The 25,732-nt window shown below is 38.2% G+C and overlaps 1 protein-coding gene across 1 annotated transcript in view; it reads right to left on the minus strand.

The window, feature by feature from the left end:
• Window positions 1-25,732, minus strand: part of LOC128664413 (dynein axonemal heavy chain 3-like) — a 2,586,207-nt gene that overhangs the window by 169,596 nt on the left and 2,390,879 nt on the right. The window contains exon 72 of the mRNA XM_053719244.1: window positions 11,840-12,133. Within this exon, the coding sequence (XP_053575219.1) occupies window positions 11,840-12,133 (294 nt within the window). The remainder of the gene's footprint in view (window positions 1-11,839; window positions 12,134-25,732) is intronic.

Here is a 25,732-nt window from a genome sequence, read left to right on the forward strand (position 1 = left end):
TCATATACATATATATATATATATATATATATATATATATATATATATATATATATATATATATATATATATATATATCTATTTCATATACAGAAATAAATTGAAATGAACAATTTCCCATACATTTTATAGTTTGTAGCTGGTGTAGCCCTTTGAAACACATTAAAGGAAAAATAGCTTTACAGAATACTGTTGTTTGAATAATAAGGTAATTTCATATGAAATCAACATAAATATATTGTATATAATCATATACATATATATTTACATTGCGGTATATGGGAACACACAGTTCCCATAGACCGCAATGTAAAGGCACTTTTTAGCGCGTTTTTTTTTTCTAATACCCCACTCCCACCAACTTTAAGCCCCAAAACTGCCTAGTGCAGTTTTTTTTTATTAAAGACAAATGCTAGATTTTTTTAAAATAAAAAACTACAATGCCCTCTATCTTGAGTGCATTTGGGGCACTTTTAGAAAATTAACCAGAGATCGGATCTCTGGTTAATTTTAGGAGCGCTAATTGGGCAATCCAAAAATACCTTAAAAAGGCAATTTTATGCTATGCTCGCAACAAGTAATTACCTATATCTCAGGAGAATAGGAAGAAGGGCGATAGAAAACACTTTCTAATTTTCAGAAAAATAAAAAATGGTGATGCAACCTTAATTTGTATATTTGACATGGAATGACCCATTAGATTTGTTTAAAACACAAAAAACATCTTATATTTATTTTTAATGTTGTGGGTCATATGTGTAGCTCTGAAACTTTTCAATGATATATAAGTAATTCATCGGGTGACAAATAATAATATGAAAGGGTGTTTAAATAAACCAGGTCTCCTATTGGAAACATCCAAAATAGTGATATAAGGGGAAATTATTGCCTATTTTGCTTAAAGTATGAAATTGTATAATTATAAATATGCCAAGAAAATGTTAGATAATGCTCAGAACAAATATAACTGTGTTCTGCACTTTTCGAAAAGGAACTGAAAAACTCACAATTTCAGAATTAAATTACAGGGAAAAGGAACAAAATATATAATGAAAGTATGGAGAAAAATGACAAAGCACCTAACCTGACAGAGGCTGGGTCTGATAAATTGTATAAAATATATAAATAAATTTATATGAATATAAAATATCAATACATTACATTAATACATTTAATCAAGTTTATTGTACAAGTCTTCAGATAAGAAACATGGATCCATGTACTTATTTAACATAAAAATACAGAAATACAATAAAATGCAATAATAAAATACAGTTAATCCTCCTAATGATGTTTAGTGAGATCCTGCACTTGGGTGTAAATTTTGCGTAGAGCAACTTACATAGGCCTAGATTTGGAGTTTGGCGGTAGCCGTGAAAACCAGCATTAGAGGCTCCTAATGCTGGTTTTAGGCTACCGCCGGTATTTGGAGTCATTCAAAAAAGGGTCTAACGCTCACTTTTCAGCCGCGACTTTTCCATACCGCAGATCCCCTTACGTCATTTGCGTATCCTATCTTTTTAATGGGATCTTTCTAACTCCGGTATTTAGAGTCGTGTCTGAAGTGAGCGTTAGAAATCTAACGACAAAACTCCAGCCGCAGAAAAAAGTCAGTAGTTAAGAGCTTTCTGGGCTAACGCCGGTTCATAAAGCTCTTAACTACTGTGCTCTAAAGTACACTAACACCCATAAACTACCTATGTACCCCTAAACCGAGGTCCCCCCACATCACTGACACTCAAATAATTTTTTTTAACCCCTAATCTGCCGACCGCCACCTACGTTATCCTTATGTACCCCTAATCTGCTGCCCCTAACACCGCCGACCCCTATATTATATTTATTAACCCCTAACCTGCCCCCCACAACGTCGCCGCCAGCTACCTACAATAATTAACCCCTAATCTGCTGACCCCAAAGAGCCGCCACCTACATTATAGCTATGTACCCCTAATCTGCTGCCCCTAACACTGCCGACCCCTATATTATATTTATTAACCCCTAATCTGCCCCCCTCAACGTCGCCTCCACCTGCCTACACTTATTAACCCCTAATCTGCCGAGCGGACCGCACCGCTACTATAATAAAGTTATTAACCCCTAATCCGCCTCACTAACCCTATAATAAATAGTATTTACCCCTAATCTGCCCTCCCTAACATCGCCGACACCTAACTTCAATTATTAAACCCTAATCTGCCGACCTAATCTCGCCGCTATTCTAATAAATGTATTAACCCCTAAAGCTAAGTCTAACCCTAACACTAACACCCCCCTAAATTAAATATAATTTTAATCTAACGAAATTAATTAACTCTTATTAAATAAATTATTCCTATTTAAAGCTAAATACTTACCTGTAAAATAAATCCTAATATAGCTACAATATAAATTATAATTATATTATAGCTATTTTAGGATTTATATTTATTTTACAGGTAACTTTGTATTTATTTTAACCAGGTACAATAGCTATTAAATAGTTAAGAACTATTTAATAGCTAAAATAGTTAAAATAATTACAAATTTACCTGTAAAATAAATCCTAACCTAAGTTACAATTAAACCTAACACTACACTATCAATAAATTAATTAAATAAAATACCTATAATTATCTACAATTAAACCTAACACTACACTATCAATAAATAAATTAAATACAATTCCTACAAATAAATACAATGAAATAAACTAACTAAAGTACAAAAAATAAAAAAGAACTAAGTTACAAAAAATATAAAAATATTTACAAACATTAGAAATATATTACAACAATTTTAAACTAATTACACCTACTCTAAGCCCCCTAATAAAATAACAAAGCCCCCAAAATAAAAAAATGCCCTACCCTATTCTAAATTACTAAAGTTCAAAGCTCTTTTACCTTACCAGCCCTGAACAGGGCCCTTTGCGGGGCATGCCCCAAGAAGTTCAGCTCTTTTGCCTGTAAAAAAAAACATACACTACCCCCCCAACATTACAACCCACCACCCACATACCCCTAATCTAACCCAAACCCCCCTTAAATAAACCTAACACTAAGCCCCTGAAGATCTCCCTACCTTGAGTCGTCTTCACCCAGCCGAGCCAAATTCTTCATCCAAGCGGAGCAAGAAGAGGTCCTCCATCCGGTAGAAGTCTTCATCCAAGCGGGGCAGAAGAGGTCTTCCATCCGATTTATTTATTGATAGTGTAGTGTTAGGTTTAATTGTAGATAATTATAGGTATTTTATTTAATTAATTTATTGATAGTGTAGTGTTAGGTTTAATTGTAACTTAGGTTAGGATTTATTTTACAGGTAAATTTGTAATTATTTTAACTATTTTAGCTATTAAATAGTTCTTAACTATTTAATAGCTATTGTACCTGGTTAAAATAAATACAAAGTTACCTGTAAAATAAATATAAATCCTAAAATAGCTATAATATAATTATAATTTATATTGTAGCTATATTAGGATTTATTTTACAGGTAAGTATTTAGCTTTAAATAGGAATAATTTATTTAATAAGAGTTAATTAATTTCGTTAGATTAAAATTATATTTAACTTAGGGGGGTGTTAGTGTTAGGGTTAGACTTAGCTTTAGGGGTTAATACATTTATTAGAATAGCGGCGATGTTAGGGAGGGCAGATTAGGGGTTAATACTATTTATTATAGGGTTAGTGAGGCGGATTAGGGGTTAATAACTTTATAATAATAGCGGTGCGGTCCGCTCGGCAGATTAGGGGTTAATAAGTGTAGGCAGGTGGAGGCGACGTTGTGGGGGGCAGATTAGGGGTTAATAAATATAATATAGGGGTCGGCGGTGTTAGGGGCAGCAGATTAGGGGTACATAGGAATAATGTAAGTAGGGGCGGTTTACGGAGCGGCAGATTAGGGGTTAATAATAATATGCAGGGGTCAGCGATAGCGGGGGCGGCAGAATAGGGGTTAATAAGTGTAAGGCTAGGGGTGTTTAGACTCGGGGTACATGTTAGAGTGTTAGGTGCAGACGTAGGAAGTGTTTCCCCATAGCAAACAATGGGGCTGCGTTAGGAGCTGAACACGGCTTTTTTGCAGGTGTTAGGTTTTTTTTCAGCTCAAACTGCCCCATTGTTTCCTATGGGGGAATCGTGCACGAGCACGTTTTTGAGGCTGGCCGCGTCCGTAAGCAACTCTGGTATCGAGAGTTGCAGTGGCGTTAAATATGCTCTACGCTCCTTTTTTGGAGCCTAACGCAGCCATTCTGTGGACTCTCAATACCAGAGTTATTTTAAAGGTGCGGCCAGAAAAAAGCCAGCGTTAGATACGCGGGTCGTTACCGACAAAACTCTAAATCTAGCCGATAGACTCCTTCAACTATGTGCTTAACTTGGTAAAAAATAGTTAAAATGTGACAAGTGTGAAAAAAATTGCTTTGTATGATGTGAGTTGAAAAACTATGATGGGACTTGGGAGGAAAAAGTGTAATAAAAAATGGAAAAAAAAGAGAAAATGTGAAAAATATGAAAAAATTACAAAAAATAAAAATTATGATGAAAAAATGGTGCTGGAATAGCTAAAAATACTCAAATAGCTAAAAAAATTATGTTTTCAATTGTTATCTCAGATATTGTAAGGTAGCATTTATGTTTATATAGATTTATTCAATTAGATCTGTCCTCCCTGACAGATCAGTCTACAATGGTTTGTGGTTTTCAAATGGAAATCAACATAGACTGTCTTGATAAAGGCCTTTGAGAGGCAGAAACGTGTTGAATACTGGTAAGCCTATTTTCATGTATGACATTTATTTGAAACTATCTAAACTATCGCACCTTTCTTTTACAGAAGGACTGACTAGGGATTTACATTTAAGAGGAGCAGCATATTATTTATACACAGTTCTGGGGAGTTGAACATTTGTAAATAGCTCCAGGGAGCTGAATACTATTTGATATTCCATTAAAGGAACATTTCTGCTGAGGATAACAAGTTCCATTGGAGTTGGTCTCAAACCCCAACAATCACGCTCATTATACTAATTTAAAAGGATTTTAACATCACTTAAAGATCATCACAAATTATTTATTTTTCACGGAATATCACACTTTGGAAATAACATTTTTAGCTATTTGAGTATTTTTAGCAATTTCAGCACCATTTTTAACTATTCCAGCACCATTTTTCCATCATAATTTTTATTTTTTCAATTTTTTTTCATATTTTTCACATTTTTCATTTTTTCAAATTTTTTATTACACTTTTTCATCCCAAGTCCCATCATAGTTTTTCAACTCACATCATCCAACGCACTTGTTTTCACACTTTTATTTTTTCAACTCACATTTTAACTATTTTTTACCAAGTTAAACACATAGTTGAAGGAGTCGATGTAAGTTGCTCTACGCAAAATTTACACCCAAGTGCAGGATCTCACTAAACATCATTAGGAGGATTGACTGCATATTCACCAGACTATCACGCCATTATCAACATACTACAAACTTAAGCTTACTGTTTAAGTATTTTATTATTGCATTTTATTGTATTTCTGTATTTTTATGTTAAATAAGTACATGGATCCATGTTTGTTATCTGAAGACTTGTACAATACACTTGATTAAATGTATTAATGTAATGTATTTATACATTTATTTATATATTTTATACAATTTATCAGACCCAGCCTCCGTCAGGTTAGGTGCTTTGGCATTTTTATCCATATCTAAGTTTTCTAAGTTGATAGCTAGGTGTAAACTATCCAAAGCCTAAGGGTCCCCCCCACAGCAGGCGCTAGGTGTATATCACTGCACATATATAATGAAAGTATATTGCAAAGTTTTTTTTTATAAATATAATTTATCATCTTATATTACCATCTCAAAGTGTTTAATGTCCCTTTAATTTTCTTGGTATTTTTTGTTGAAGGAGCAGCTGCGCACTACTGGGAGATAGCTGAACACGTCGGGTAAGGCAATGATAAGAGATATATATCTGCAGCCACCACTCAGCACGATCACTCTAGTTCACAGTAGTGCATTGCTGCTCCTTAGGATACCTTGGTATGCCATTTGCCAAGAATACATAGAGAAGGAACCAACAATCCTGTCTCTGCTGCTCTTTCCTGGATTCCCGACAGACTACATGCAGTACTAAGAATGAACTAAGAATGTGGGCAACATACTCAAACTCCTCTTTTGCCAGAAACATACTTACCCCTATACCTGGCTTAGAGGACTGCCAGAGCCCTCTAAGCCAGGTTGGAGGGCTGCTCCTTCTGCTAATTGGTTAATTGAAGCCTGCATTTTCTACCCCATGCACCGCCAACAAGCCTTCTGCAACACAGAGAGGTCAACATCTCCAATATGATAAAGAGAGATAATGTATTATTAGATACATGGATGCATGAGTATATATTACTTAGATGTGTCACTATATCCTGCTAGCTCAAAGGGTAAATGCTTGGGTTTATGTATTACAGTTCCTGCATTTTGAATCTCAATGTTAAATCATATGGTTACAAAAAAAATAATAATACATGGCAGCCCTCTAGGCCAGGTATAGGGGTAACTATTTTTCTGACAAAAGAGGAGTATGAGTATGTTGAGTTTAACCTGACAAGGGTTGGCTATGTTAATCCTCTCTGAGAAGAAAGTGATATATAATTTGTTTTTTCAAAAATTAGGTAAAAATTGAAATAAGCACCAATTACAGTAATGCTGGTGCACAAATACAGTGTTTGTCAGTGATGTCTTACCATATGGATTTTTTTGGACTAGTTCATTGCCAGCCCCTACTTGTTACCTATATACAAAGAGCAATCATAGAAAGTTATGTTTGATCTCTGTGGAAGATACTTTGTCACAGAACACTGCAAAAATAAGGTCAGTGAGCAAATATTTCAATTATGTCTCTCGTATGTTTAACATGTGAACTGATTACATAATAGTATTTTATAGCACTTTATAGAAATACTGTATACTATTACTTAATTGATTTTCAAATTATATGTGATGTCCTATATATATATATGATCAGGGCAGTTTTAGATCCTATGTGCTGGTGCTGCTTGCTGAGGGTAAAAGAGAAATACAGTAAATAGCACTTGTAGACTTCACAGCTACATAACTATAACAAGCAAAAAAGCAGAAAAGCAGCAGACGATATCTGCAAAAATCATTTTATTGGAGCGAGCAGAGCCATCTGAGAGGCAAGATTTTATTTCAAGGGGTGGGGTCTAGCTCCCCACCATCTTCAAAATACACCAGCCACCACTGATAATAATAATAATAATAATAATAATAATAATAATAATAATAATAATAATAATAATAATAATAATAAAATTAAAAATAAAGTCATTAAAATACAAAACAAAATTTAGAGTAACCTGCTTTTGACAGCTACTTAACCAGTTTTGAAAATGTAATGGTTAGACAAAACTAGTCAGTATTAGAGCTCATTGTTTATGTAAGACTTTGTTGAGAGATATCTTACAAGAAGAGCCAGATTAAAGGACAGCTCCCCCTAGAGTTAGCCATATTACCAGATACCTCGTACCCCGCATTTTCAGCAATGATCATAGCATATCATTTTTGAGGTTTATAATACTGTTGGGATTGGATACTGTAATCCTGTTCCAGTGATGAGAATGGGAATTGAACCAAAGAAAACAATATTAAAAAGCATTGTCTATTTTACCATTATCTTGCTTTTAAATATAATTATTTAAAAGGAATTTTCTGATCCTTAAATATTTATGAGCCATATAGAATACAGATATTATATTTTCACTAAGTTAGAGCCATTGCAATTAACATGGGATTCATTTATTTTTTTTTAAATAAAGATTTATTTAAAAGTTGCCTACAGGTTGGAATATGATATTAATATTCTCCTGCAAAAATATATGATTCCTCCTAATTTAGACCCAGTAATCAGTCTTTCTAGCAAAATATAGTGTGCTCTATTATGGATGGATAATTTTAATGCATTTAGTTAGACTCACTAACCACATACAGCATATCACCTTCTCCAATTTATGTCATTTGGCAAATAGTTATTAAGTATGACAGAAAAAAAGAATTTGTTAGAGAGATAGGCAAAATAAAATTCTGATCAAAATAAATTTAAGTTCAACTCTTTACACAAACACACACTCTCCCTAGTTTTCCAAATTTAAACTCACCAAATACATAGTAAATTATGTAATACTAAGGGAAAAAAATATAAAAATACGTTACTGGGACTGTCATGATTTTGATGGCCTTGTAATAAGCCTGACTAGTTAATGTTGTACAGCCGAAGTTGAATTAATTGGAAAAAGGCAGGAAAACACATGAACCATAAACGCATTTGTAACTGATGTAATGAGGCTCCTTGAATTTCTAAAAAAACATAACATTTTTGTTAAAGCTCTGTTTCAAGCAGGGTTTTTAACTAAAGTCCTGTAAAATAGCTAACACAGATGAAAATATCTACACTTCTACGGGAACATAAAAAAATAATAAGCATATTTATTTAGGATTTTGCATAAGCTGATATGCAAATCCACAGATCGGCAGATTGATAAAATTGGTTCCATATTTTTAGAAACGGATAATACCAGTTATATCAAAAGTTTCCAAATGTTTTTGTGTCTTCTACTTGTTTGAATGACAAATGTAAAGTCATCTGTATTGTGCAGCACATTTATGAAACCAGAAAACTGACATATTGTACAAGTCATTACAACGAACAGGATATCTTTGCAATAGTTCAGCTATCTTTCAACCACGACAAGGTTACATTGCAGAAGACATGCAACAAAATAAACTCAGAAATGAAGAAACACTGAGTGATGTGACTGAATGTTTGTTGACATACATGTCAAGAGATTTCTCTGTATAGCGGCATAGAGGAATATACCATATTTCAAAAACTATTATTTAGCTTGACAGTTTGATGCCACTACTATAAAACAATGGATTAGTTACTGACAATTATTGTTCAATTTCCACGTGTATGATATTGATTCTATCAATTTTACAGAGCCAAAAATGTACATTAAAATGACTATATTTCACTTTTTATTACCAAGCTTCCAATAGACATTATAGTTACTATAGCTAACAGCCATAAATACATGCTGTGTAATTATTCAAATGGATGCTCAGTGATACGATTGGTAATCCATACAATAAAGAACAATGTGTACAACATAATGAATTCATACCATTAAGAAGAAGCAGAACAAAATAATGATTTTTTTATGGTGTTGCTATGTAACTGCACTTTATGCACTGCAGTATTTGATGTCCCCTGATTCTTTATAATATGCTTTCCTTGTTAAAAGCACATGGAATTTCAAATTGTGAATAACCCATTAATTAAAGAACATGTAAATTAGGTTATACTGTATTTTTTACTATTTTCTATTACAGTGAACATTACTTATATAGGTTTGCCAATGTAATGATTATGAGCCAATTACGGGGAGTTTCAAAATGATCACTATATTGAGAAAAAAACTGGCATTCTCATCTGTTTGAAGTATTGGATGCAGTAACTTTGATAAAAATTCACTCTTGATAAAAAATGTTTTACTTTTATAAAACACTCAAAAAAGCTTCTACTGTAGTTTTTTATTAAAAAAGAGTCTTGAAGTAAAAAAATATAGTCGATAAAACATTAATACTTCCTAAACTTGATACAGTTTACCCCACACTCTTAAATATCCCAGTTATATACCAATAACTGGAAGAAGAATGCAGTAAAATAAATTAGGTCATTTTAAATAATGTAATTGTTTTAAATATTGCAAATACAGGAATACAAGATTTGTTTTATTAACAATAATAGCTATTTACTAAATATTGCAGCCATTTTTGACAAAATATGTGAATTCAGTTTTTAATATCACACATTTAGTTCCGTAGAGTGAATTTATAAAGGTAGAATCACACATGAACTAAATGCATGCTGACCTTTTTGGATTCACCATATATATGTTAATGAGCTGCAGTTGATAGAGGTTTACAATGTGACATGATTTTTATGATAGTATACACTTGAGAACCTTTTGGTGTATAAATGCATACAGAGAGAGAAGCACTCTACTTGAAATGAACAGCAGGTCAGTAGCTTGTTCTATGGTGAGTTACTACCAAGTGCAGCCTCTTTTAGCCCAAATGTGCTTTTCACAGAGAAGAACTATCCTGAAGTATATCAGTCTGATCCCGCCTAGCAAGGTCAGTCCACCCCAAAATACCAGGCAATTCTCATTTGAACAGCTAACATGTGGGATCAGACTGCTATAGTTCAGGGAAGTTTTTCTCTGTGAAAAGCACAATTGTGCTAAAAGAAGTTGCTTCCAGGTGGTACCCGGGCCATAGAACAAGACACTGAGCTATTGTTCGTTCCTTGCAGAAAGCTTCTCTTTCTGTATGTATTTGTAAACCATTGTGGCATAGGCTTGCTTATACAAGCCTGCAACTACAAGTTAACAAGCAGCTGCCTAACCTTTTTGCCTAGTCAGAGGTGGCAGAGTCAAATCATCCCAAACTGCTTTGCCTGGGATGATTGACAAGTTTTTGGCTGCTCAAGAGCAGGGCCGCCACTAGAAATTTTGACTAAACCATTAATTGGGCCCCCCGCCCCCGGCAATTTTTGGTCAAATAAGTGACTAAACTGTGTTGGCACTCAAACACACAAATACACATGGAGACACACACATAAACACTAAAACAGACCCACACTAACACATCCAGACATTCAGAAAAACTAACACACACTCAGATCCACACTAACACACAAACATATACACTAACAGACACACACATTAACACATACACACACTAACACAGATACACACTTACACATGCAGACACACAGAGACACTAACACAGACATATACACACACAGGTACACATACACAAATACACACAGACACAGACAATGCACATGCATACACATACAAGGACCCTAACACAGACACACACTAACACATACACACTGACAGACACACTAAAACAGACATTTATACACACACACTAAAACAGACACACTTACACAGACACATATACACACACAAGAGCAGGAGGAGGGGCTTCTTGTGCAATACTAAATGTTTGCACTGATATACTATCTCACTATCTCCATAGTGGACAGACAGGATCCCAAGCTAGGAACCTGGTTCATCCGTGCCTTATTAAAGGAGTTTTTCATACCTGATGCTTCGTCAAACAAAAGATGAAAATGGGATGAGACTACCTGACATTTTAATCTTTATTTGAACACCATGATATTGAAAATGGATTATAAATGTCTATAAATATTACTGTGTGTACATAATTCAAAATGACTTAAAAATAAAATGTGGTGCAAAATGGTGGTAAATTACATTACTCACAGTTTTAATGTTACTGTATCCGTCTGGGTTCCTATTTTGTGCAGCTGGAAGGGGCTAGGAGTTTTACCACCAGAACATTTATTGGAACATTTCAACATACTAACACTTTTCAGATATTGGGTTGTAATCTTGCCCAGTGTGTCATCTACAATGGTGTTGATGGATTTAAGATAAATAAAATGCCTTCTTTGGCTTAAAAGTTGAATCCGTGCAGTTTCACTTTTAAAGTTTTGATGAAAGTATATCTAATAATATATTTAATGGAATCCTGTAACGTTCTTTAGACATCAGTTAGATGTCTCAATTAGGCACCGTCTGTCTTGCTAACCCATTAAATGAGATATATACAAGGTATATTTTAGTAAAAAAAAAATCACTTCTTTAAACGGCCAAAGACTATAAAACATGACCTCACAGCCAATTGATTGTATGCTTAGATCTGAATGGATAGTTCAAAGATTGAATAGATAAAAGAAAGCCTACCTTGGGTTTATTGGAACCATTATAGAAAGCAGGGTTAGATATTGGGTCACTGAGGTATGATTTCAACAAGTTAGCCCTTAATCCTTTTGGTGGTTCATTAGTCATTTTTATTCCATTCTGCAGCACTGATACAGGAAAGTTTTGTGAGGGATAACTTGTCAGCCATAGCCGAAAACTTGATCTTGTTTTTTCAGGATCTGTAATGACTTCTTCACAGATCTGCTCTAGATCTGGAAGCCAGCTACTTGCTAGGTGACAGTTTTGTAGTATTGCCCAAGTCCCGTCTTCTGCTGCCTAATAAAATTTACAACAAAAGTAAAATCAGCCAATTATTCACTTGTCAACACATAAAATTCATATTAAATCCTAAACAATCAGAAGAAAAGCAAATAGCATTATTATCCAGTAGCTTATACAGTCTATGTGACCTTTAATCAATCACCCAACTGTTAATGTTAATTCTCTTGATTTAAAAATCATAGATGTATTTGCATTTTAATGGCTACTAAATGAGTATCATCAGGAAGAAATAATGGTTGCTTGGCCTTTTGATGCAAATTCTTCTAAAGAGATTTATGGGGGAAAAAAAAAAAAAAAAAAAGATTGTGAGACATTGTTAGGTTTGGTTTGCATAACCAAAAGTAATGACCAGGGACCATCTTTAATTGCAGCATTTTATAAATGATTATTTCTCAAATATGAAATGAATCATATGCAGTTATATATGGCTAATTTTACACAAATAAATGTTTAAAGTACATCCAGAACATAAAAGGTGTAATTACATAAACATACAATATATTAATTGTCCTTGAGGTTTATTATTAATCAATGTTGTTAATTCATTTAAATTAACTAATCAACCCAGACTATAGCAATTGAAGGTAGATCAACCCTACTCTTAAAGAAGGATGTTTTATGGCAATTATTGAAATAAAATAAACAGTTATTTTAAAGCACCGTTGCAACTTGCTTCTGCTGATAATAGTATGAACTCCTTTATTATATTTAAAAGGGAAATTTTGAAAGATTGGCAAAAGAATGATACCAATATGGTGGTGAATACCATCTTGGGCTTTATTGTTTTATTATTGTTTTTTAAAAAAAAGTAAATCATTTTTTTTAATAATAAGTAAAAATATATAAAAGTATATCCAAATGGGTGTTAGTTCCTGTGTTAAATATCCATAATCTCCAAAGTGCGATAGTGCTATGAGTAGTTTCTCCTATGCAAAACAAAAGTACATAGTGCAATATTGCTAATATGTCTTATGTGGATGCAAGAATATATTGTGCCTAATTGCCTGGTTGCATCCACATAAGACATATTAGCAATATTGCACTATGTACTTTTGTTTTCCTTAGGAGAAACAACTCACAGCACTATCACACTTTGGAGATTATGGATATCTAACACAGGAACTAACACCCATTTGGATATATTTTTATATACTTTTACTTTTTTATATATACAATTTTTGGTGTACACCACATATATTTTCTTGCATTTTTTCTTTTTTAACTTAAGGATCATAGCTTTCTTTTGCATTTTTTCTCTTCAACTTAAGGATCATAACTTTCTTTCACACGGAAGGACACACACTTGTTTATTTATTTATTCACATCAGAAGGAAGGACACATATCATTATCACACTATATATCTCTATGGACAATTTTTTAATTTAGATTTTTTTATGGATATACTTTTTCCGTGGACAATATTGTCCATTTTTATTTATATTTCACTTTAGTTTCATAGGCTTAACAGCTATATGTGCTAATAGTCTGTTTCTATACTTTGTTTTTATGTTACTCTCATTTGGCCTTTATTGTGCATTGGCCTTCTTTTGAAATATTAAAGTGTTTACTTTTAATCTTCATACTTAAGCTTTATTAGCGCTTCTCACACAATATTGTTTATCTATAGTGATGTCACAAACCTAAAATTTTGCGTTCGCGAATAGCGAACGCGAACTTCCACAAAAGTTTGCGAACGGGCGAACCGGGCAAACCGCCATTGACTTCAATAGGCAGGCAAATTTTAAAACCCACAGGGACTCTTTCTGGCCACAAAAGTGATGGAAAAGTTGTTTCAAGGGGACTAACACCTGGACTGTGGCATGCCGGAGGGGGATCCATGGCAAAACTCCCATGGAAAATTACATAGTTTATGCAGAGTCTGTTTTTAATCCATAAAGGGCATAAATCACCTAAAAAGCTTTCTGTCTGTTGGCCAAATGTCCGTCTGCCAAATGTCCATCTGCATTTTGTCAGAGCACCGCGTGCAATCTACTGTGCCACCAGATAGGAGTGGTGTGTTAACTAGTACTATTCTTATCAGTTTAATCCCTGTTACGTCCCCTATCAGGGGAGTTGTATATGGCATGGATTTTAGGAACCGGGAGATGGAAAAAGATGCTTGGACACCCAGTACAGGTCGTTATCCTTCAGCCTTTTTATACGAGGATCCCCGACCCTCAACAGGCACGACAGCATGAAAGACCCCATATGCAATGACTTCCTTTTGCACAATCGAGTACAGGTATGGCATCGTTTTTAGGAACCCGGAGATCATTTTTAGGAACCGGGAGATGGAAAAAGATGCTTGGACACCCAGTACAGGTCGTTATCCTTCAGCCTATTTATACGAGGGTCCCCGACCCTCAACAGGCCAGACAGTTTGAAAGACCCCATATTTCATGACTTCCTTTTGCACAATCGAGTACAGGTATGGCATCGATTTTAGGAACCCAGAGATAATTTTTAGGAACCGGGAGATGGAAAAAGATGGTTAGACACCCAGTACAGGTCGTTCTCCTTCAGCCTTTTTATACGAGGGTCCCCGACCCTCAACAGGCACGACAGCATGAAAGACCCCATATGCCATTACTTCCTTTTGCACAATCGAGTACAGGTATGGCATGGTTTTTAGGAACCCGGAGATGATTTTAGGAACAGGGAGATGGAAAAAGATGCTTGGTCGGTCCAGCCACGAGATAGATAGATACATAGATTAGATAGATAGATCAATAGATGCAATAGATACATTTGATGATAGATACGATAGATAGATAAATAGATAGATTTGATAGATAGATAATTTCCCAGACAGAGAATTACAAGACGTGCGGTCTGGGACCCATGGTAAGGTTCCCAGAGGCAGTTGCGGCACCCGAGGCTCTGATTAGAACAGAGCACACTGGAACGTATCTGCCCTCGGCCCAAATCAGAACATTCTTTAGCTTTCTGTCTGTCGGCCAAATGTCCGTCTGCCAAATGTCCGTCTGCCAAATGTCCTTCTGCATTTTGTCAGAGCACTGCGTGCAATCTACTGTGCCAACAGATATGAGTGGTCTGTCAAGTGGTACTATTCTTATCAGTTTAATACCTGTTACGTCCTCTATCAGGGTACGTGTATATGGCATGGATTTTAGGAACCGGGAGATGGAAAATGATGCTTGGTCGGTCCGGCCACGAGATAGATAGATTTGATAGATAGATACATAGATTAGATAGATAGATCAATAGATGCAATTGATACATTTGATAGATACGATAGATAGATTTGATAGATAAATAGATAGATTTGATAGATAGATAATTTCCCAGACAGAGAATTACAAGACGTGGGGCTGGGACCCATGGTAAGGTTACTTCCTTTTGCACAATCGAGTACAGGTTGGGGATTGCCTTTTGTGCAAAGAAATTTCGGCTGTGTACATTCCACTGTGGTGTCCCCTATCAGGAGACGTGTATATGGCATGGATTTTAGGAACCGGGAGATGGAAAAAGATGCTTGGTCGGTCCTCCTACTTCAAATTTGGGGCACTGCGTGTGCAATCTACTGTACCACCAGATATGAGTGGTGTGTTAAGTAGTACTATTCTTAGCAGTTTAATCCCTGTTATGTGCCTTTTTTTTGGTTTGGGTTTTGTAGCCACAGTGCAGCACCAGAGGCCAGAAAAATTAGGCATGTACACATGCCTGAAAAATTAGGTATTGTTGCAGCCGCTGCTGTAGCAGCGGCCAGAAAAATTGATGTTTGTTTGACAGTTAGAAAGTGCCCTAAAACATTGCGGATTGAACCCTAGTTGTTGGCGAATAAGTCACGCAAGTCATCCGGCATTCGAAGATAAAATACAGCAGCATGGGGACCATTTTTAGCCCAAGGCAGCTCCCTAGTTGTTGGCGAATAAGTCACGCAAGTCATCCGGCATTCGAAGATAAAATACAGCAGCGTGGGGACCATTTTTAGCCCAAGGCAGCTCATCAGGCCTTTTTTACTCGAATGTATCGCCCAATGTCAGTCTCTTCGGGATCCATCCCTCATTCATTTTAATAAAGGTGAGGTAATCAAGACTTTTTTGACCTAGGCGACTTCTCTTCTCAGTGACAATACCTGCTGCACTGAAGGTCCTTTCTGACAGGACACTTGAAGCGGGGCAGGCCAGAAGTTCTATTGCAAATTGGGATAGCTCAGGCCACAGGTCAAGCCTGCACACCCAGTAGTCAAGGGGTTCATCGCTCCTCAGAGTGTTGAGATCTGCAGTTAAGGCGAGGTAGTCTGCTACCTGTCGGTTGAGTCGTTCTCTAAGGCTGGATCCCGAAGGGCTGTGGCGATGCATAGGAGTTAAAAAGGTCCGCATGTCCTTCATCAACAACACGTCTGGAAAGCGTCCTGTCCTTGCCAGCATGGTCATGGGAGGAGGAGTATTACTTTCACCTCTTCCCCTGTTAGATTCCCGTTGTGCTGTGACATCACCCTTATACGCTGTGTAAAGCATACTTTTTAATTAATTTTTGAACTGCTCCATCCTTTCTGACTTGCGGGAATTCAGTAACATTTCAGTCACTTTATATTATACCGGGGGTCTAGTAGCGTGGACACCCAGTACAGTTCGTTCTCCTTCAGCTTTGTTATACGAGTGTCCCTCAACAGGCACGACAGCATGAAAGACCCCATTTGCACAAGGTTGGATGCCGAGCTACTCATATCCCGTTCCTCATTCTCACTGATCTCACTGAAGGTATCTTCTTCCCCCCAGCCACGTACAACACCACGGGTACCAGATAGGTGACAACGAGCACCCTGGGATGCCTGTTGTTCTTGGTCTTCCTCCTCCTCAAAGCCACATTCCTCCTCTGACTCCTCTTCCTCACAACCCTCTTCCTGCGTTGCCGCTGGTCCAGCAAGCGATGCTGATAAGGCTGTTTCTGGTGGTGATGGTGACCACAACTCTTCCTCTTCACGCTCATCTACGGCCTGATCCAGCACTCTTCGCAGGGCACGCTCCAGGAAGAAAACAAATGGTATGATGTCGCTGATGGTGCCTTCGGTGCAACTGACTAGGTTTGTCACCTCCTCAAAAGGACGCATGAGCCTACAGGCATTGCGCATGAGCGTCCAGTAACATGGAAAAAAAATCCCAGCTCCACAGAAGCTGTCCTAGCACCCCGGTCATACAAATACTTTTTTCTTGTTGGAGCAGGAGGTTGAAAATTAGGAGTTTTGAATTCCAACGTGTCAAGTGCCTCACTGAATATCTGACAAGTGCACCATGGCCATGTAGGAATGCCTGAAATGCTTCAGGATGTCCTGTAAGCCTGGGTACTTATGCACAAAGCGTTGTACAATCAGATTACACACATGTGCCATGCACGGTACATGTGTCAACTTGCTCAATTTCAATGCCGCCACCAAATTACTTCCGTTGTCAGAAACCATTTTGCCGATCTCCAGTTGGTGCGGAGTCAGCCACTGATCCACCTGTGCGTTCAGGGCGGACAGGAGTGCTGCTGCGGTGTGACTCTCTGCTTTCAGGCAAGTCAACCCCAAGATGGCGTGACACTGCCGTATCCGGGATGTGGAATAGTACCTGGGGAGCTGGGGGGGTGCCGTTGATGTGGAGCAAGACTCAGCAGCAGAAGAGGACTCAGCCGAGGAGGTTATGGAAGAGGATGGAGTAGGAGGAGTAGAGGAAGTGGCAGCAGGCCTGCCTGCAAGTCGTGGTGGTGTCACCAACTCCTCTGCAGAGCCAGGCATTCCATGCTTAGCAGCCGTCAGCAGGTTTACCCAATGCGCAGTGTAGGTGATATACCTGCCCTGACCATGCTTTGCAGACCAGCTATCAGTGGTCAGATGGACCCTTGCCCCAACACTGTGTGCCAGACATGCCATTACTTCCTTTCGCACAATCGAGTACAGGTTGGCGATTGCCTTTTGTGCAAAGAAATTTCGCCCGGGTACCTTCCACTGCGGTGTCCCAATAGCTACAAAATTTTTGAATGCCTCAGACTCCACCAGCTTGTATGGTAAAAGCTGGTGGGCTAACAGTTCAGACAAGCCAGCTGTCAGACGCCGGGCAAGGGGGTGACTTGGTGACATTGGCTTCTTACGCTCAAACATGTCCTTGACAGACACTGTGACTGTGGGTAGATGAGCAGGAACTGCTCCGGAAGAGAGACGGATTGGCGGATGGTTGAGAGGGGCAAGGAGCACAGCAGTGGTTGACGTGGCTGAAGATGCTGGACCAGGAGGAGAATGGCGGCTTTGAGTTTGTGTGCTGCTTGTCCTCATGTGTTCATCCCATAGGCGTTTGTGATGTGAGATCATGTGCCTTCGCAAAGCAGTTGTACCTAGGTGGGTGTTGGACTTCCCACGACTCAGTTTCTTTTGGCACAGGTTGCAAATGACATTGCTGTTGTCAGAGGCAGACACATAAAAAAATGCCACACTGCTGAGCTCTGCGATGATGGCATTCTGGTGGTGGCAGCAGCATGCGTTGATTGGCGTGCTGTCTGGCTGACCCCGGGTGCCGATGCATGCTGTCTGACTGTGCCACTAGCTCCTTGCGACGACCTCCCCCTGCTTCCAACTCGTCTCCTCCTCCTGCTCCTCTCTGTCTCCCCATCTGATCCCCCTGTTCTTGTTCTCTTTTACCGGGCACCCACGTGACATCCACGGACGCATCGTCATCATCAACCCCTTCACTTGTATCTGACAACTCAACAACGGAAGCAACGGCAGGTACAACATCATCATCATCATCATCATCATCATCACACCGTGCGTCATCCATGTCTGTAATGCTGCCTGACTGAGACATATCACAGTTATCTACATCCTCTGTCAATGATGGTTGCGCATCACTCATTTCTTCACACTGAGTTGTACATAACTCCTCTGACAGATCAAGTGAGACGGCTGTGGTGCTAGTGTCGGTGGTGGCGGCAGGCGGGCAAGTGGTAAGTTGAGAGGTGCCTGAAGCTAAGCTGGAGGAGGACGGTGCGTCAAGGTTACGAGCGGAAGCTGTAGAAGATTGGGTGTCCTGTGTTATAAAGTCAACTATTTCATCAGAACTTTTCATGTTCATGGTACGTGGCCTAACACTGGGCATTATTCTATGGCCAAAGGGAATCACAGCACCACGACCACAACGGCCCCTGCGGGTTGGCCTGCCTCTGCCTGTCATTTTTTTTTTCGATTAGTGCTACTATGCGTGCAAGCTACTGTGAGTGGATTTTTTTTTTAAATGTACACTGACACTACTATTAAACAAGATAATATGAGTGGTGGCACTGGTCAAGTGGGCACAGTATATGCTGTGAGCCTGACACTAAAAAGCAGACTGATATTTCAGAGTCAAAATAGTTTTTTTATTTTTAAAATGTACACTTACACTACTATTAAACAAGATAATATGGGTGGTGACACTGAACAAGTGGGCACAGTATACTCTGTGAGCCTGACACAAAAAAGCAGACTGATGTTTCACAGTCAAAATATTTTTTTTATTTTTAAATGTACACTTACACTACTATTAAACAAGATATGAGTGGTGGCACTGGGCAAGTGGGCACAGTATACGCTGTTAGCCTGACACAAAAAAGCAGACTGATGTTTCACAGTCAAAATAGTTTTTTTATTTTTAAAATGTACACTTACACTACTATTAAAAAAGATAATATGAGTGGTGGCACTGAACAAGTGGGCACAGTATACTCTGTGAGCCTGACACAAAAAAGCAGATTGATGTTTCACAGTCAAAATAGTTTTTTTATTTTTAAAATGTACACTTACACTACTATTAAACAAGATAATTTGAGTGGTGGCACTGGACAAGTGGGCACAGTATATGCTGTGAGCCTGACACAAAGAAGCAGATTGATGTTTCACAGTCAAAATAGTTTTTTTATTTTTAAATGTACACTTACACTACTATTAAACAAGATATGAGTGGTGGCACTGGGCAAGTGGGCACAGTATACGCTGTTAGCTTGACACAAAAAAGCAGACTGATGTTTCACAGTCAAAATAGTTTTTTTATTTTTAAATGTACACTTACACTACTATTAAACAAACAAGATAATATGAGTGGTGGCACTGGGCAAGTGGGCACAGTATACGCTTTGAGCCTGACACAAAAAAGCAGAATGATGTTTCACAGTCAAAATAGTATTTTTTATTTTTAAATGTACACTTACACTACTATGAGTGGTGGCACTGGGCAAGTGGGCACAGTATACGCTGTGAGCCTGACACACATGCTGGCAGTGGCAGGCTGGCCTGGCAACTGAAATTAGATTACACTAGCAGACTGATGTAAAAGTTTTTTTTTTTTTTAAATTTACACTAATGTTACACCAGATATGAGTGGTGGCACTGAGCAAGTAGGCACAGTATATGCTGTGAGCCTGACACACAGGCTGGCAGTGGCAGGCTGGCCTGGCAACTGAAGTTAATTACACTAGCAGACTGATGTAAAAGTTTTTTTTTTTTTAAATTTACACTAATGTTACACCAGATATGAGTGGTGGCACTGAGCAAGTAGGCACAGTATATGCTGTGAGCCTGACACACAGGTTGGCAGTAGCAGGCAGGCAACTGCTATTAGATTACACTAGCAAACTGATGTAAAAGTTTTTTTTTTTTAAATTTACACTACTGTTACACCAGATATGACTGGTGGTGGCACTGAGCAAGTAGGCACAGTATATGTTGTGAGCCTGACACACAGGCTGGCAGTGGCAGGCTGGCCTGGCAACTGAAATTAGATTACACTAGCAGACTGATGTAAAAGTTTTTTTAAAAAAATTTACACTAATGTTACACCAGATATGACTGGTGGCACTGAGCAAGTAGGCACAGTATATGCTCTGAGCCTGACACACAGGCTGGCAGTGGCAGGCAGGCAACTGCTATTAGATTACACTAGCAAACTGATGTAAAAGTTTTTTTTTTTAAATTTACACTACTGTTACACCAGATATGACTGGTGGTGGCACTGAGCAAGTAGGCACAGTATATGCTGTGAGCCTGACACACAGGCTGGCAGTGGCAGGCTGGCCTGGCAACTGAAATTAGATTACACTAGCAAACTGATGTAAAAGTTTTTTTTTTTTTAATTTACACTACTGTTACACCAGATATGACTGGTGGTGGCACTGAGCAAGTAGGCACAGTATATGCTGTGAGCCTGACACACAGGCTGGCAGTGGCAGACAGGCAACTGCTATTAGATTACACTAGCAAACTGATGTAAAAGTTTTTTTTTTTTTAAATTTACACTACTGTTACACCAGATATGACTGGTGGTGGCACTGAGCAAGTAGGCACAGTATATGCTGTGAGCCTGACACACAGGCTGGCAGTGGCAGGCTGGCCTGGCAACTGAAATTAGATTACACTAGCAAACTGATGTAAAAAATTTTTTTTTAAATTTACACTTATGACGAATAGGGGGCGGATTGAACATTGCATATGTTTGCCCGCCGCTGCGAACGAGAACAAGCTATGTTCGCCGGGAACTGTTCTCCGGCAAACTGTTCGCGACATCACTATTTATCTACTCTGGGATCTGGTTAGGAGGTCTTATTTACATGAGAAACCTGTATGACCTTACTTTGGTGCTGTGTATTCTTTTAAATGTTTCTAGCCCTAAATGTGTAGTTCCTGTATTAAAACAATAAAAATAAACAACTACTTAATGTTGTGGAAATGGCAGAATAATCTCCTCCACCAATTTACAACTTCACCAGCTGCCACCATGTTTGGAGTTTACTCATTGACAAAAGGTGAGAATTTAAATGTTGCTATGCATCTTTGTAGATATGTTGTGGTGCTGTTTGATCAAAAAAGCATGGAGTACAGTATTTTCTTTAACACTGAGTTGTACATATCTCCTCTGACAGATCAAGTGAGACGGCTGTGGTGCTAGTGTCGGTGGTGGCGGCAGGCGGGCAAGTGGTAAGTTGAGAGGTGCCTGAAGCTAATCTGGAGGAGGACGGTGAGTCAAGGTTACGAGCGAAAGCTGTAGAAGATTGGGTGTCCTGTGTTATAAAGTCAACTATTTCATCAGAACTTTTCATGTTCATGGTACGTGGCCTAACACTGGGCATTATTCTATGGCCAAAGGGAATCACAGCACCACAACCACGACGGCCCCTGCGGGTTGGCCTGCCTCTGCCTGTCATTTTTTTTTCGATTAGTGCTACTATGCGTGCAAGCTACTGTGAGTGGATTTTTTTTTTAAATGTACACTGACACTACTATTAAACAAGATAATATGAGTGGTGGCACTGGTCAAGTGGGCACAGTATACGCTGTGAGCCTGACACAAAAAAGCAGACTGATGTTTCAGAGTCAAAATATTTTTTTTATTTTTAAAATGTACACTTACACTACTATTAAACAAGATAATATGGGTGGTGGCACTGAACAAGTGGGCACAGTATACTCTGTGAGCCTGACACAAAAAAGCAGATTGATGTTTCACAGTCAAAATAGTTTTTTTTATTTTTAAAATGTACACTTACACTACTATTAAACAAGATAATATGAGTGGTGGCACTGGACAAGTAGGCACAGTATATGCTGTGAGCCTGACACAAAAAAAGCAGACTGATGTTTCACAGTCAAAATAGTTTTTTTATTTTTAAAATGTACACTTACACTACTATTACACAAGATAATTTGAGTGGTGGCACTGGACAAGTGGGCACAGTATATGCTGTGAGCCTGACACAAAGAAGCAGATTGATGTTTCACAGTCAAAATAGTTTTTTTATTTTTAAATATACACTTACACTACTATTAAACAAGATATGAGTGGTGGCACTGGGCAAGTGGGCACAGTATACGCTGTTAGCTTGACACAAAAAAGCAGACTGATGTTTCACAGTCAAAATAGTTTTTTTTTTTTTTAAATGTACACTTACACTACTATTAAAAAAGATAATGTGAGTGGTGGCACTGGACAAGTGGGCACAGTATACGCTGTGAGCCTGACACAAAAAAGCAGACTGATGTTTCACAGTCAAAATAGTTTTTTTATTTTTAAAATGTACACTTACACTACTATTAAACAAGATAATGTGAGTGGTGGCACTTGACAAGTGGGCACAGTATACACTGTGAGCTTGACACAAAAAAGCAGACTGATGTTTCACAGTCAAAATAGTTTTTTTATTTTTAAATGTACACTTACACTACTATTAAACAAACAAGATAATATGAGTGGTGGCACTGGGCAAGTGGGCACAGTATACGCTGTGAGCCTGACACAAAAAAGCAGACTGATGTTTCACAGTCAAAATAGTTTTTTTTATTTTTAAATGTACACTTACACTACTATGAGTGGTGGCACTGGGCAAGTGGGCACAGTATACGCTGTGAGCCTGAAACACACGCTGGCAGTGGCAGGCTGGCCTGGCAACTGAAATTAGATTACACTAGCAGACTGATGTAAAAGTTTTTTTTTTTAAATTTACACTAATGTTACACCAGATATGAGTGGTGGCACTGAGCAAGTAGGCACAGTATATGCTGTGAGCCTGACACACAGGTTGGCATTGGCAGGCTGGCCTGGCAACTGAAATTAGATTACACTAGCAGACTGATGTAAAAGTTTTTTTTTTAAAATTTACACTAATGTTACACCAGATATGAGTGGTGGCACTGAGCAAGTAGGCACAGTATATGCTGTGAGCCTGACACACAGGTTGGCATTGGCAGGCTGGCCTGGCAACTGAAATTAGATTACACTAGCAGACTGATGTAATTTTTTTTTTTTAATTTACACTAATGTTACACCAGATATGAGTGGTGGCACTGAGCAAGTAGGCACAGTATATGCTGTGAGTCTGACACACAGGCTGGCAGTGGCAGGCTGGCCTGGCAACTGAAATTAGATTACACTAGCAAACTGATGTAAAAGTTATTTTTTTTTTTAAATTTACACTACTGTTACACCAGATATGACTGGTGGTGGCACTGAGCAAGTAGGCACAGTATATGTTGTGAGCCTGACACACAGGCTGGCAGTGGCAGGCTGGCCTGGCAACTGAAATCAGATTACACTAGCAGACTGATGTAAAAAAATTTTTTTTAAATTTACACTAATGTTACACCAGATATGACTGGTGGCACTGAGCAAGTAGGCACAGTATATGCTGTGAGCCTGACACACAGGCTAGCAGTGGCAGGCAGGCAACTGCTATTAGATTACACTAGCAAACTGATGTAAAAGTTTTTTTTTTTTAAATTTACACTACTGTTACACCAGATATGACTGGTGGTGGCACTGAGCAAGTAGGCACAGTATATGCTGTGAGCCTGACACACAGGCTGGCAGTGGCAGGCAGGCAACTGCTATTAGATTACACTAGCAAACTGATGTAAAAGTTTTTTTTTTTTTAAATTTACACTACTGTTACACCAGATATGACTGGTGGTGGCACTGAGCAAGTAGGCACAGTATATGCTGTGAGCCTGACACACAGGCTGGCAGTGGCAGGCTGGCCTGGCAACTGAATTTAGATTACACTAGCAGACTGATGTAAAAGTTTTTTTTTTTTAAATTTACACTAATGTTACACCAGATATGGTGGCACTGAGCAAGTAGGCACAGTATATGCTGTGATCCTGACACACAGGCTGGCAGTGTCAGGCAGGCAACTGCTATTAGATTACAAAGAAAAAAAAAAAAAAACGACTGATGTAGCCCTAAAAAGGGCTTTTTGGGGTGCTGTCCTTACAGCAGAGATCAGATGAGTCCTTCAGGACTGTAGTGGACACTGAATACACTAGCCTAGCTATCGATTTCCCTATTAAATCAGCAGCAGCTACACTGTCCCTCCTCTCACTAAGAATGCAGCTTCCGAATGAATCTAAAACGGCTGCTGTCCATGAGGTGTAAGGGTCTGGGAGGGAGGGTCTGCTGCTGATTGGCTGGAATGTGCCTGCTGACTGTGAGATACAGGGTCAAAGTTTAGGCAATGATGACGAATAGGGGGCGGATTGAACATTGCATATGTTTGCCCGCCGCTGCGAACGCGAACAAGCTATGTTCGCCGGGAACTGTTCTCCAGCGAACTGTTTGCGACATCACTATTTATCTACTCTGGGATCTGGTTAGGAGGTCTTATTTACATGAGAAACCTGTATGACCTTACTTTGGTGCTGTGTATTCTTTTAAATGTTTCTAGCCCTAAATGTGTAGTTCCTGTATTAAAACAATACAAATAAACAACTTCTTAATGTTGTGGAAATGGCAGAATAATCTCCTCCACCAATTTACAACTTCACCAGCTACCACCATGTTTGGAGTTTACTCATTTGCAAAAGGTGAGAATTTAAATGTTGCTATGCATCTTTGTAGATATGTTGTGGTGCTGTTTGATCAAAAAAGCATGGAGTACAGTATTTTCTTTAACTTCAATAGTATCAGTAAGTGATATCTTTAATTTCTTAACACTTAACTTAAAAACTCTGTCTTTGATTTGTGCCGAGTGAATAAAATAAGCAAATCCTGTATTCAAGTTGTGCAGATAATTTGAAAGTTGTGAGTATCCTCCATTTGTAAATATATTAGCACTCTCATCTGGGAGTGATG

This window comes from Bombina bombina, chromosome 6 (assembly GCF_027579735.1).
Source record: "Bombina bombina isolate aBomBom1 chromosome 6, aBomBom1.pri, whole genome shotgun sequence".
Taxonomy (NCBI): domain Eukaryota; kingdom Metazoa; phylum Chordata; class Amphibia; order Anura; family Bombinatoridae; genus Bombina; species Bombina bombina.